This window comes from Lactuca serriola, chromosome 3 (genome assembly GCF_051521515.1).
Source record: "Lactuca serriola cultivar US96UC23 chromosome 3, Lser_US96UC23_V15, whole genome shotgun sequence".
Lineage (NCBI taxonomy): Eukaryota > Viridiplantae > Streptophyta > Magnoliopsida > Asterales > Asteraceae > Lactuca > Lactuca serriola.
Window position 1 is genome coordinate 109,402,417 of NC_136410.1, and position 15,017 is coordinate 109,417,433.

Here is a 15,017-nt window from a genome sequence, read left to right on the forward strand (position 1 = left end):
CTACCGATTGTTATAGTTACATTGGATTCACTTTTCCAGTTTTTCTCAAATCCAATTTTGCTACTTAGTTAATTTTGCTACACATTTTAATTGTGTTCACTAGAGTTTTTTTTGTTTGTTCTTTAGAATAGTAATACAGAATATCTTCATTCTTCAATCTGTTTGTTATTAGAGTTTTAATTCATTAGCTTTATAACTAATGTATATATTGCTTTTTTTTAAATTGATTTGATTGATGATTATGAGTTTATAATATAATTTTTTATTCCAGGAATAATGATAAGCTTTTAAAATAATAATAATAATAATAAGTAATAAATAAATAAACCAAGTTCTTATAAAAAGAATGATCTGTCCAATAAAATAAATAAATTTTCTTGTGAGACATATATAGAATAAATGTTTAATATAGTATTAACAATGATATATTTGAGGTTGCTTTTGAAATATGAAAACTTGTTGTGAGCAACTGTAAGAAAATTTTAAAAAATATTGAGTTATTAAGATTAAAGTGTTTTTTTTTAATTTAAATAAATAATTTAGATAAATAAATAAAAGAAACTAATGAGGTTTTAATTTAAAATTTTTAAAGTTAAAAGGAAAGTCGTTTAATAAAATAAATATATAAATTTATTATTACATTTATTGCAATTATTACATTTAAATAATATGTGGAATTTAATTAAATGTAAAAAAAACATAAAATGTCATGTGGAAAAATTTTAATTAAAAATAACAAGTAGCCAAATCAATAAGAATGTAACATGTGGCAAAAATATTTTCATTTATTAGAGTATTAGTTATGAGACCCTTATACTATACGGGTTAGGTAAAACAAAAAATTAAATATGAAGGTTTAAACAAAAATTTATTTAAATTTGTAATTTAAAATTTAAAATTTGAATTTTAAAGGAAACATACTAAATACAATACTGAGTAATAATATGTAATTTATTAACTATTTTTAATTAAGGCAATTATTAATTAAGATGTAAATATCATGTGTTAATTAAGTAAAGATAAAAAGAAAATGAGAAAATAACAAATGAAAAAACATTTATTCAAAAATATTAAATAATGTCATGTGTCCAAATGATGGGGAGATGATTTGTACACAATCTATACTAATAATCTATACTAATAAATAAAACTCATTTTCTGCCACATGTCATGTTCTCATTGATTTGGACACATGGCATTTTAATAGATTTTTATAATTTATTTATTTCCACATGTAATTTTCTGATTTGTTCCCATATCATAACTTATTTCGGTTATAATATTGAGAGAAATAAATGCTTCCTTGAAAAACAATTGATATATTTATAATGAAATAAATGTCATAATTAATGAGAGCTCTAAAATTGATATTGTTATTAAATTTAGTGTTAAAATATTGATATTAAATTTGTATTTTTAATAAACCCGTGTACTACACGGGTCTTACACCTAGTGATGTAATAAAGTAAAATTTTTGAAATGGAATGGGTATAACGTATAAGTATTTATTTTGGAAATTTGTAGTTATGGAACCAATCTTTATGTAAGAAAGGTGCAACTGGAATGTTTATCAAGGGACAAAACTGTCATTTTTGTCTTATATGAACTATCATTTTTGTCAAGAGTATAATAACAATGCCGGAAAATTTTAACTTTGAAAAGCATCAAACTATGATGTCATCAAAATTGTCAATACTACCATGTTAAAAAGCACCAAATGTAGGGGTATTTTAGTCACAAACTTTTAATGATAAAAAATATGTGTCTTTTTACATTAAAATATGTTAATGTCAACCAAAAATCTTTGATTTCAATTGGAACATTAAAAACTAGATACACTGTCCCATTTTATTTAGAAATTGAAATATGAGCAAAAAATACTTTGCATTCAAAAGTCGAATTTTCCCGATTATCAAATACATAGATTGCAATTATTGAAGGTAGTAATGTGATAACATCGTATGAAAATGTGGTGGGATGAACAAATGCACTTTTATGTATAATTATTTTTTTTTTGTTGATACAATGATGTTCAATTTCCCATGTTTATTTTATTTTAGATTCTTTTTTACTTTTTAGTAAAATATAACAACCCTTGACTTGCTTTATATTCAATTTGACCCCTTTCGTATCGAGAACTATCAACTATTAGCTATATTATATAATTTTTAAAATCATTTAATTATCAATGCAATCTAAAAAGTAATATATGATAATAACAACAAAAAACTATTTTGTACCTTTAGATGATTAGATCCATGACATCAATACTATAATAAAATATTGTTTATATGTTACCTTCAAAATGCTATAATTAAGTTAATAAATTTTCGCTTTTACAACTTGTACATTTGATAACTACAGTAAAAAAAAAATTCTATAATTGTCAAATGTCAAAATGAACACAAAATCTTAAGTTCAAAACAACGTACAACTCTAAATGCATAAAATCCAAGCATGCAAAACATATTATTATTATTATTATTATTATTATTATTATTATTATTATTATTATTATTATTATTATTATTATTATTATTATTATTATCAGTAAATACCAATTTCTCAAAGAAAGAAGATAAGAGTTCACTTACAGAGACTTCCGTTTTTCCATGAAACTGACAGGACGAGAAGTGAATCCAGACGCAATGAATTCAATTGTTTCTCCGATCAACGGCTAACCTGAGCTGCCTCGCGGTGGTTACAGGCGGCTCCGGCGGCGCTCCTCCTCTTGGTTATCTCCCAGACCCCATTTTCTGACAATCAGATACTTGTAAAATAACCATCCAAGAACAATCGATATGCAAATTAATTCCCAATTTCCAAACACCCATTTCATTTCCTCCATTCTTAATCCAAAAAAGCTTGAATCTGTGAATTCGGATATGAAATGGCGAACAACTCCTCTGTTCTTGAGGTGGGTGTTGTGTTTTGTGAGGAATGTTTTCTTTCTATGACGTTTGTAGTGAATTGGGAAGATTTTGAAATCTAAATAGACCAGAAAAAGCAAGAGGCTTTCGAGTAATAAATATGAGAGAGAGAGAGAGAGAGTGGAGGAGGATGGGTGTAAATGATATTGACTTTCTCAAAACTTTCTCGATTCGATTCTCTCTTGATTCAACTTGTTTTTTACATGGGATTCAATTCCTTTAAGAAAAATGATAAATCCCAGAAAATCCCCAACTTATTATTGTTTCCCTACCGACTATTATAGTTACATTGGATTCACTTTTCCAGTTTTTCTCAAATCCAATTTTGCTACTTAGTTAATTTTGCTACAGATTTTAATTGTGTTCAGTAGAGTTTTTTTTGTTTGTTCTTTAGAATAGTAATACAGAATATCTTCATTCTTCAATCTGTTTGTTATTAGAATTTTAATTCATTAGCTTTATAACTAATGTATATATTGCTTTTTTTTAAATTGATTTGATTGATGATTTTGAGTTTATAATATAATTTTTTATTCCAGGAATAATGATAAGCTTTTAAAAAAAATAATAATAATAAGTAATAAATAAATAAACCAAGTTCTTATAAAAAGAATGATTTGTCCAATAAAATAAATAAATTTTCTTGTGAGACATATATAGAATAAATGTTTAATATAGTATTAACAATGATATATTTGAGGTTGCTTTTGAAAATGAATGATTAGGGCAACACATATTTGAACCAATGAAAACATGACAACACATCACTTCCACAATACATTACTTGTGAAGAAAGAAATGGACACGTGTCATTTGATTAAGGTAGATGTTGCCCTAGTTATTTGTTTTCCATAGAACTCATTCATATATATATATATATATATATATATATATATATATATATATATATATATATATATATATATAGGCTCTATGGAAAACAAAAAACCCTAAAAATTATAAAAATGCATTAAAAAAATACGTAGAGATCACAAATCATTTTTTTTGAATTTATATTATTTAAAACCAAACTTTTTTATATAAATTCGCTGAATTTTTTTTTTTGAAAAAAAATCAAAAAAATAAATAAATAAATAAATATAAAAATAAAATAATAAAAAAGCGATTTTTTAATTTTTTTTTCAGCGAATTTAAAAAACAGCTGCAATTTTTAAGAATATAAAGTTAAAAGAAGATTTGTGATCTCTAAGTATTTTTTATGCATTTTTAGGGTTTTTTATTTTCCATATAACCCTTCCATATATATATATATATATATATATATATATATATATATATATATATATATATATATATATATATATATATATATATATATATATATATATAGAGAGAGAGAGAGAGAGAGAGAGAGAGCTAGGTTCATATGTTTCTTACATTCATTGTGTGCTACAATACACCAATAATAATTTAGTAAAATTAAATAATTGTTTAATTAAATAGAGATAGATATTAAATGATTTCCATAATTATATGTATATTAAATGATATCCATAATTATAATTATATTTTTGTGGAAACTAATTAAATTCGTTATTAATGTCAGCAATAACATTCTATCAGAATGAATTCACTTCTAGGTTTTCATGTATGTGTTCGTGTTTTGTTTATGCGCACACTCACTTAAAATACAACAAGTTGCACGAAATATGAATAACGATAGTGTATTATACTAGAATACACTTTTATTCTGTTAGAATATACTCTTATTTTCTAGAATAAACTCTCATTTTGTTAAAATACACTCTCGTTCTCCATGTTTCATGCAACTTTGTTGTATTTTGAGTGACTGTGTCATAAAACAAAATACAAACCCATACATGAAAACTTAAATATAAATGTACTATTCTTGATATTAATGGAATTTAATTAGTTTCCATAAAAAATGAATTATAATTATGGATATCATTTTATATATATATATATATATATATATATATATATATATATATATATATATATATATATATATATATATATATATATATATATATATATATATATATATATATAGAGGTAGGTTCAAATGTTTTGCACATCTATTGTGTGCTAGAATGCACCAATAAGAATTGAGTAAACATTAAATGTATATTAAATGATATCCATATTTATAATTCCTTTTTATGGAGACTAATTTAATTCGTCATTAATGTCAATAATAATATTCTTTCAGAATAATTTCGTATATAAAATAATAAGAGTGTATTCTAGGAGAACGAGAGTATATTCTACTAGAATACACCCTCATTCTTCATATTCCATATAATTTTATTATATTTTAAGTGAGTGAGTCCTGAAATAATGTTATTGCTTACATACAAACCTAGATATGAATTCATTCTGAAAGAATGTTATTGCTGACATTAATGACGAATTTAATTAATTTCCATAAAGAGAAAATTATAATTGTTGATATCATTTAATATACATACAATTATGGAAACCATTTAATATCTAGCATTATTTAATTAAATAATAATATAATTTTACTAAATTCCTATTGGTGCATTCTAGCACACAATAAATGTAAAAAAACACTTTAACCAAGCCTTATATATATATATATATATATATATATATATATATATATATATATATATATATATATATATATATCCTTCATAATAAATCAAAACCTTTTTGCTACATTTCGTTCTCTCCATCATTTGGGGAAGTGATTCGTACACAACCGTTTTTTACTATACACAACCATTTTGCATTATAGAGTTGTACATTACAACATTTTAAAGCATCAATTGTTGTGTATGAAGAAAGATTATTGTGTACAAATCATCTCCCCATCATTTGGACACATGACATTATCTAATATTTTTGAATAAATGTTTTTCCATTTGTTATTTTCTTATTTTCTTTTTATCTTTACTTAATTAACACATGATATTTACATTTTAATTAATAATTGCCTTAATTAAAAATAGTCAATAGATTACATATTACTACTCAGTATTGTATTTAGTATGTTTCCTTTAAAATTCAAATTTTAAATTTTAAATTACAAATTTAAATAAGTTTTTGTTTAAACCTTCATATTTAATTTTTTGTTTTACCTAACCCGTATAGCACACAAATAATAACATTCATAGAGATAATTTGTTGTACTCCTGGTTCAGTAATTACATCAAACACATGGTGGGCATTGATGAATTCTAACAAATTTGTACTAGACATTTCAGTTGTCCATGGGAATTGGGAGTATTTCCTGCAAATTGCTAAAAGAAAATAGATTCAATATTCAAATATACCTGTACGAATTGAGAGCGTCGCATATTGATTAGGATTATGTGAGATCAAGAATCGATCGTCAGGAGGGAAGAAAAGGGGTCGTGCGTTTCTCTTCTCCATCTCGTGTGAGCGCATCAGAAAAAAATGAAGAAGCGATTGACTCCTTCTATCTGTTATGTCTGTCGACTGGAAGAAGAAAGAAGAAATCAAGGTCTTGATCGGTTGTGTTGTGGGGTGTCGGTCATTCATCTTGGTAATTCCTTGAATATAAGACACGATGCAAGAGAGAGACTAGGTCAAAATTATTGATTTTATTTCCTTAATTGCAGGATTTCAATTAAATGATTCCTTAATTAAAAGGTACAAAATGTCCATAATACCCTTAAATGATTTATTTAATTGTTTATTATTTCTTGAATTCTCATTGGTGCATTTAGGCACACAATACTTGCTAAAAACATTTGAACCTAGCTCTCTCTCTCTCTCTCTCTCTCTATATATATATATATATATATATATATATATATATATATATATATATATAGAGAGAGAGAGAGAGAGAGAGAGAGAGAGAGAGAGAAATTAAATATCATCCTACCTTTTTGTCATACTTTTCTTCCTATCTATTTAAGATGATGACAAGTGTACAAATTCAAAATCTCAATCAAATTTAAATTAAATTTAATGACACTTGTCTCCATCTAAAATAGATAGAAGGATATTAGGAAGAAAAAGTAGGAGGCTATTTAATTTCTCATATATATATATATATATATATATATATATATATATATATATATATATATATATATATATATATAGTTTTGGAAATTATTTAATATGTTTCTTTCTTTGATTAAATAATATTTTAATTTTTAATAAATTCTTATTGGTAGATTCTGACACACAATAGATGTGAGAAATATTTGAACCTCTCTCTCTCTCTCTCTTTATATATATATATATATATATATATATATATATATATATATACTATCTTATAAAACAAATCCCACTATTTCTAAAAATAGATTAAATAAAATAATAATATTTTTTTAAGACGTTCAAATCATTAAGCTAATTGTACAACTAATCACTAATAAAATAATATTAAAATTTAAACAAACTCCTATAAATCTTCTCTTTCAAGGTTTTGACCAGATCTTTTTTCATTCAAATAAATACTCAACACCTTATAATTTGGTCATTTCATTAATTTTCTTTATTTTTAGTAAGACATGTTTCCTAAAACAAACTAATGATTGAATTGAAAATAATCATTCTCCATCGAAAGGAAATTAATTGTCGAAACAAACTATTTGTCGCCCGCCGCTTTGCGCGGGTAAACGGCTAGTATATATATATGAAGTAAACATGCCGTATATTGTAAGTGAATATTTTTTATTGTTGAACTTTATTGGAAATTCTATGCTTTTCAGATATGATATGATTTTAATGTTTTCTGCATTACTTGTGTCTAAAATATATGTATCGCACGAGATGTTTTCCTCTTACATACTATTTTGTGACATGTATTTTGAAGCACGGGTTTTACTTAGCACCATATGAAAATGTTAGGTGACTTTATCACACAAGATTCATGATCAAGTCATCCTTCTTGAAACAACTTGTGACATCGACATTCCACTAGTGGTTAGGTGACCTATTGCCCACGAGCAAATCTGAAAACCACATAAACATTATAAGAAAAAACTAAGTGACCAGGTGACCCTGTGTCACAAAGACTGTACAAATGACGAGCGAGTGTTCTTCAAAAGGGATGGGAACTCTCTTCAGCTCTAAATGATTTCAATAACGTTTCTTGTTTTGAAAACCAGCCACTTCACTCATGTTTCAAACGCTTTCAACTCATCATGTCCAAGTTGTCCAAAGTTAGGAAAACCAAGTCTTACTTGGAAATCAATCTGAAATTTCTTGAAGGTCAGGGTGATAATTGGAAACAATCAAAATGATTATCCAAGGATCAGGAAACCCCGAGAGATTTTCTCTATTTGATCTTTCTGATCTTCGTGCAAAAGAATCTATTATTTTTAAAAGAACCTCAAGAATAGATGGTCCTTTGGCGTGGTATCAAGATGATGAGGCTTTGGAAGCTAAAAACAATCTTTTTTATAAAACAATTTATAAACGACAAACAAGTGAATTTAAAAATAACTAGTTTGTTTTTAAACCTTTTTAACAAAACTACCAAGAGGATCCAAATACATGAACTAAAAATATAATAACAACACATAGAATGTTAAGAAGACAACTTTTGGAGCCTTTGATCTCTTTTGGAAATGAGGAGTTGATGAAGATAACAAAAACTCAAAATTAGAAATTTTCTACAATTTATCTATCATCAATAATAAGACACTTTGCAATGCTAGTATCCATAATGTATGAAGTACTTCGTAAGCCTTAAGTGGTTAACATATTTAAACACTAAAGGAGAAGCATAAATAAACACCACAACTTGCAACACTCTTCAAAAGAAAGCGACAAAGGAGGAAGAGAGATGCTTAAACTATGGATATAGTACCACCCGTTGTAGTTGTATTGTTAATGATAATTTTCTCCATTTGTTTTTGGGTTGATTATTGTTTATGGGTTTATCAGGTTTGTCCAAAGATCGATCATGCTAAAATTTCGATAGAAATGTTAAAACTTTTATTGACATTGGACATGGTTGGCTCTGATCGTTCTTGGTTGCAACCAGAACATGCTTTACCCTATCTTGTCATTGTACTAAATATGGATATACGAAGTGGGGTGTTACAAGTTGGTATCAAAGACATAATTAAGGGTCGAGACCCAAACATATGCTTACACTGTGTGAGGCTTAAGTGAAAATACAAACATAATGCGACATTGTAAGAAAAAAAGTAAAGACTACAATACCAACAAGAAACAAGTCCTAAACCAAGGTCCTAATTAGTCTATGTTGATTGCTTAAAATTTCATCACCCATGCCTAGGGTTGACATTCTACTTCTATCATCTATATGGCTATTGTGGCTTACTTTAAGAAAACATGCACCTCTTTAACCAAAATAAGAAAGCATGTTCATATAATTTCTTACATATTTATACTTTGTCTCTAAATAAATATATAAATAAGATTAAAAACAACTCAAATTTCAGCTACTTTTTCCACACACAACACCTTGTTGTTGTCCCACATTATAAAACTCACTCATTGTAGTAATCCCAATGGCAACCCCAAACAAAGACGCCTTTGAAGATTTCAAAACCCTAACTTTTACAAAATCCCCAACTCTCGGATTCCTATCACCACGACATTCCACCCAATCCGGGACCTCCAAGTTTGCAAAAATTACCCTATGGCCCCTATCACTTTTCCCAATAAGCTCTGTCTCAGGAGCTCTTTTATTTGGTCCTTCAACTAACACAAGTTGAATACTACCAATTTGGGAGTCAAAACATTGACCTGTGCTTTCACGAAAAGCTTCAATGAGTTGTGTGAGTCTTTTTTGTTTGATTTCTTCAGGGACATTATCCGAATAATTTCTATGTGCATGAGTTTTCTCTCTCATGCTATATGCAAACATGTATGCCATGTCATAACCCACGGACTTAACTAGAGTTAAAGTGTCATTGTGTTCTTCCTCCGTCTCATCACAGAACCCTACAAGAAATAGCAATGTACTTTCATTTATTTGTGTTTTATTATTTATAGCATAATAATTATATTTCTTATTATTAAATTAAAGAACTTCAAGATAATAGTGTAAATTAAAGGGTGAAATGTGTTTTATTTATTTGTGTGTTCTTATAATTTATAGCATAATATTATCATTTCTTTCTATTACAGCATTGGACTTTTTTTATTTTTCGCATGCAGAATAAAATTACTCAACTTCAAGATAATAGAATAAAATAAAGGGTTAATATCATAAAAATATTGGGTTTTTTCCGGATTAAACCTCAACTTAATTTATTTTCTTGAAAAAGATCTTGCATTTTTTAGTTTTTAATTTTTTTTTATTAGGCCCTTTTAGCAATTTTTCCCAAAAAAAGCTGGTCAAATGTGAGGGCTTTTTCAGAAAAAAAGAATAAAAAGTTGAGGGTTTTTTTCGGAAAAAATAAGAGGATGAGGGTTTTATTGGAAAAAAAATAAAAAGTTGAGGTTTAATCCAGAAAAAAAAAAACCCAATATATGAGGTCTTTTATGATATTTAACCCTAAAATAAAGGGCAAAATGCAAGAAATAAAATATTTTTTTGATAAAGTCCTAAATTTTTTTTTGAACAAAAACGTCCCAATTATTTAATATTTTGCCCAAATTAACGAAAAATTCCTTATTTTTATTTTTACAGGAAATGACAGACTATCGTGTGAAATTAAATAATCAGGACTTTTCTGTTAAAAAAAAAAACTTAGGACTTTTATCAAAAAATTTCCCAAAATAATGGAACTTTCTGCATAAAACCCTTTATTTATGCATCATTTTTTGTATCACAGCATTGTACTTCAAGCAATAGAAATATTCTTTCAAGAAATGAAAGTACAATGCCATAATAAATAAATCAATGAAAACACATTGCCAATTCTTGCTTTTAACCCTTGAAAAACACAAAAATAGTAAAAAATACCAAAAAGAATTAACAAAAAACACAAAAGTTTAAAGATTCTTACCACATATGAAATCACTTGTCAACCCAACATCAGGAATTATACTCCTTATTTTGTGCACAAGTTCTAAGTAAGCTTCTCTTGTATACCCTCTTCTCATTCTTTCAAGCATATTACTATTCCCAGATTGAGCAGGAAGATGAATATTTTTACAAATATTATGTCTATCCCTCATTATATATAACAATTCATCTGGAAAATCTTTAGGGTGTGGTGAAGTGTACCTAAACCTCATCTCAGGAAACTCCATTGAAAGCCTATCCAAAAGATCAGCAAATCTCAACCCTACTTTCTTCACCTTACACTTACTAGAAAATCCATCACTTAATTTCCAATTTACCCCTCCTTCAATCTCTTCTTCATCACCTCCTTCATCGTTGTAACTGTTGACATTTTGACCTAGAAGTGTCACCTCTTTCACTCCTTCCTTTTGAAGCTCTGCAACTTCTTTGACTATGGATTCAACAGGTCTTGACCTTTCTCTACCTCTTGTAAATGGCACGATGCAGAAAGAACACATGTTGTTGCAACCTCTCATTACAGAAACAAAAGCAGAGATGGAGTCTTTGGAGATTCGAACAGGGCTGATGTCAGCATAGGTTTCTTCTAAAGAGAGAAGAGTGTTGATACCTTTTTGACCATTTTCAACTTCTTCTAGTAAACGTGGTAAGTCCCTGTAAGCATCTGGTCCACAAACAACATCAACCATTTTGTCTGAATCTAGAATCTTGTCTTTTAACCTTTCTGCCATGCAACCGAGGACTACTACTTTTGGGGGGTGTAGAGAATGTGAGCGACCTGTGGCTACATTGCTTTTCCAATGGCGTTTTAAGAACCAGAAGTAGTTGAGTCTTTGCCATACTCTTTGTTCTGCGTTATCTCTGATAGCACAAGTGTTGATGAAGATGATCTCTGCACTTTCAGGTTCGGTTACAATTTCATCGTATCCGGCTTTTTTCATCACGGATAAGACGATTTCCATGTCGTTGACGTTCATTTGGCATCCGTAGGTTTCCTGATAGATGCGACCTCTTGGAAGGACTTCAGAGGATGGAACATCACTAGAAAGAGTAGAAGACAAGTATATGAGTTCTAAAGGAAAGCTACATTTTGACTACGAATGTCATACATCTAAATTTTCATTTTCGTAATTGATATGGGTTCTAAAACTGTGTTTGATTTCTAAGAAAATCCATATCAAAATTTGATCTCGAAAGTATCATAATAGCTGTTTGGAGGAACATAAGGAGTTGTAATTATATGGAATTGTTCAAAATTCATTCACTATGTTATAAGTAAATATCGTCGATCGAAATTGAAACGGAAAAAATTGGAATCCATATAGACTTACTCGGTTTCAGTAGCATCGGAAGCAGTGAGAGCAGTGGCTTGAGCTTGGGCGAGAAAATGGTGAAAGCTTGGGTTACTGTTCTTCTTATCATCATTGAATATGGAGTTAATTGAGAAACTTCTTGATAACTTGAGGGAGAAAGGCCTAATGAAACGGCGTTTTGGGGGTAGACGGGGTGAAATAATGAAGAATTGTTGGGGGTTTGAAGACGCGGAGGAGGAAATAATCCTGGGATTGAAGGAATGTCTATGAAGTTTGATGCGAAGGGCGGAGATAGATGAGAGAGATGCCGCCATGGAAAGCGAGTGTGTTTTCCGGTGAGGTTTGGATAGGGGAAGAACGTGGCTGCAACTGTAAGCCCTCGTATCCGCAGCCCGCAGGGATATGTCATAGACCGGCCCGACCCGACCCGACCCAACCCGACGCTACTCGACTTAATAGATTATTTGACAAAATCTAAATTTTAACAACCTAACAAATAAAATGAAAAGGTGTGACATTTTTAAATAGCATTGAATTACTAAATTTTAAAATATAACAATATATTTTCTATGACTTAAAATAGTTATTTATCCATTAATTATAACCAAATCTTCTCTTGGACAAGAGAATTTTTACACAATGTACTTATCAAAACAAGGATCTTGAACTCCCAAAGTCGAAACCGGTTGAAAAATGGTGAATCGCATCCCCTGTTAGGTCGAGCCCATCATGTGAAGAGTATTCGTAAAGCCAAACAATATTTTGAATGTATTATTTTTAAATTTGGATCTACTTTATGAAATATCACATTTCAATAGGGTTGTGTATGGGTCGGTTTTGACCTAAAACCGAACCCAAACCAAAAATAATCGGTTTTTGAAAATTCAAACCCAAACCGAAACCTAAACCAATGGGTTCGGTTTTCGGTTTTAAACTTCGGTTTCACGGTTCGGTTTCGGTTTTATAACTCCAACCAAATCTGAAACTTATTTCTTAATCTCACCTCAACCATCAACTATATAATGGAGAGGTCAAGAGATATTTAGATATCCCAAGCGATGTGGGACTCAATCAAAGTTAGAGATAATAGAAAGAAAGAGGGTGACGAGCTTATATAGAAGTGAATATTGGCTGAGTTTAGTAATGGGGGCGATGTGGGATGAAGTTAACTCATTGCCAAAATAAAATCGAGAAAAACGACACTGAAAAGATTCGATCCTGCAACGTTTCAAACAATCACACAACGCGTTACCCAGTGGGGCAATGCTTCAGTTTGTGTTTATAACCCAAGAATTACATATATAACTCACAGAATACATATAATATATGAAATTCGGTTCGATTCGGTTTCTTTCGGTTTTACGAAACCTAAAAACCGAACCCAAACCGAAAATTTCGGTTTTTGAAAATTCTAACCCAAACCGTCGGTTTATGCTTCGGTTTCGGTTTTGTCGGTTTTTCAGTTTCCGGGTTCGGTTTTGCTCACCCCTACATTTCAACCAGTAACTTTCCATAATAAAAACAATCCAAATTAGTATGAAAACGACCTGTGATGAATCATGACTTGTACTTTATTCTATAGTATAATGTGAGGTCAAGCCCTTCACGTGGAGAGTAATCATAAAGACAACTAATAATTTAAGTGTATTATTTTTGAATCTGAATCTATTTTATGAAATATCACATCTCAACCAGTAATTTTGTTGGATTAGTGTCTAAGTCCATAACTATATTTGGTATATACTTGACCCGGTTGTAGCATGGTCTTTTTGGGTTGCCTTCACCGTAACAACTTAACTGGATGGATAATGGAGAAAGAGGTTATTATGGTTTATTAATTAATATAATATATGAATAATATATTAAAGGAGAAATCATATTTGTTTAATTAATATTAGTAAAGAATTAATTAAGAATTAATTTTGTGATCAAAAGAGATTAATTAAACTGCGGGGACTAAAATTGTAATTATAAGATAATTAGAATTTGGGTTGTGGATCCCTTAAGCAAGGGATGGACGAAATCTTATGGGCGTCCATAAGGATTTCGTCCAAGGGGCTTGATTCTGGAAGATTCTTATGGGCTGCTTAGGGCTTAAGCAACCAGGTTAGGGATTTGACTGAAATCCTAATTCTGCAGCTATATAAAGACCCCTTTTGTAACACCTAAAGTTTTGAAGACCAAGAAAGGAAAGAAAACCCTAAGTTTAGGGGTCGACTCGGCGAGTCCAAGGAGGGACTCGGCGAGTCCGAGTGGGATCCGGGTCGGGGAGTAAGTGACCGACTCGGCGAGTCGGCCAAGGAGACTCGGCGAGTCTGGTCTGTGCAAGGAAAACCCTAATTCTGGGAGTTGTATCCTATTTAAGGGAGTTATGTCCCTCCCTCAGCCTCCATATCATCCTAGAGAACCTGTAAACCCTATATTTCATGGGAGCCTCCATCATTTGAGAGAAATAGCTTTGGAGGAAGGAAATTGAAGATCAAGAAGGTTGCTTCAAAGGAGAGGTGTAGATCCGAGATCTACTTCAGTTTGTGTTCTTCTTGGAGGTATTAAGCTGCCATTTTTCCCTTCTTTGCATCTAGATCTATTTTGTTATGAGATTTGGGGATTTTATGCCATGCTTAAGAACTATTTCGAGTTAGAAGCCTAGATCTGAAGTTGCTACTTCAAATCTGAGTGTATCTTGGCTTAGAAAGTCATAAAGCATCTGTTATTGGGTTGATAGTGAAGCCTCTTTGTCTTAAACCCTAGTTTGGATTGTTTTAAGCCTAGATCTCTTGATCTACACGTAAAGTTGGCCACTTTACGTGGGGGATAAGCCTTAGAAGTATGGAT

At 29.6% G+C, this 15,017-nt stretch overlaps 1 protein-coding gene across 1 annotated transcript; it reads right to left on the reverse strand.

Moving 5' to 3' along the window:
• Positions 1–9,216: 9,216 nt before the first annotated feature.
• LOC145093019 (Methylthiotransferase) lies at positions 9,217–12,575 on the reverse strand. Its single transcript, XM_079031056.1, has 3 exons — positions 12,201–12,575; positions 10,853–11,910; positions 9,217–9,842 (listed from the first exon to the last, which is right to left on the reverse strand). Exons 1-3 carry the CDS (start codon positions 12,494–12,496, stop codon positions 9,334–9,336), a joined length of 1,863 nt encoding a protein of 620 aa, XP_078887182.1. The 5' UTR covers positions 12,497–12,575; the 3' UTR covers positions 9,217–9,333.
• Positions 12,576–15,017: the final 2,442 nt, after the last annotated feature.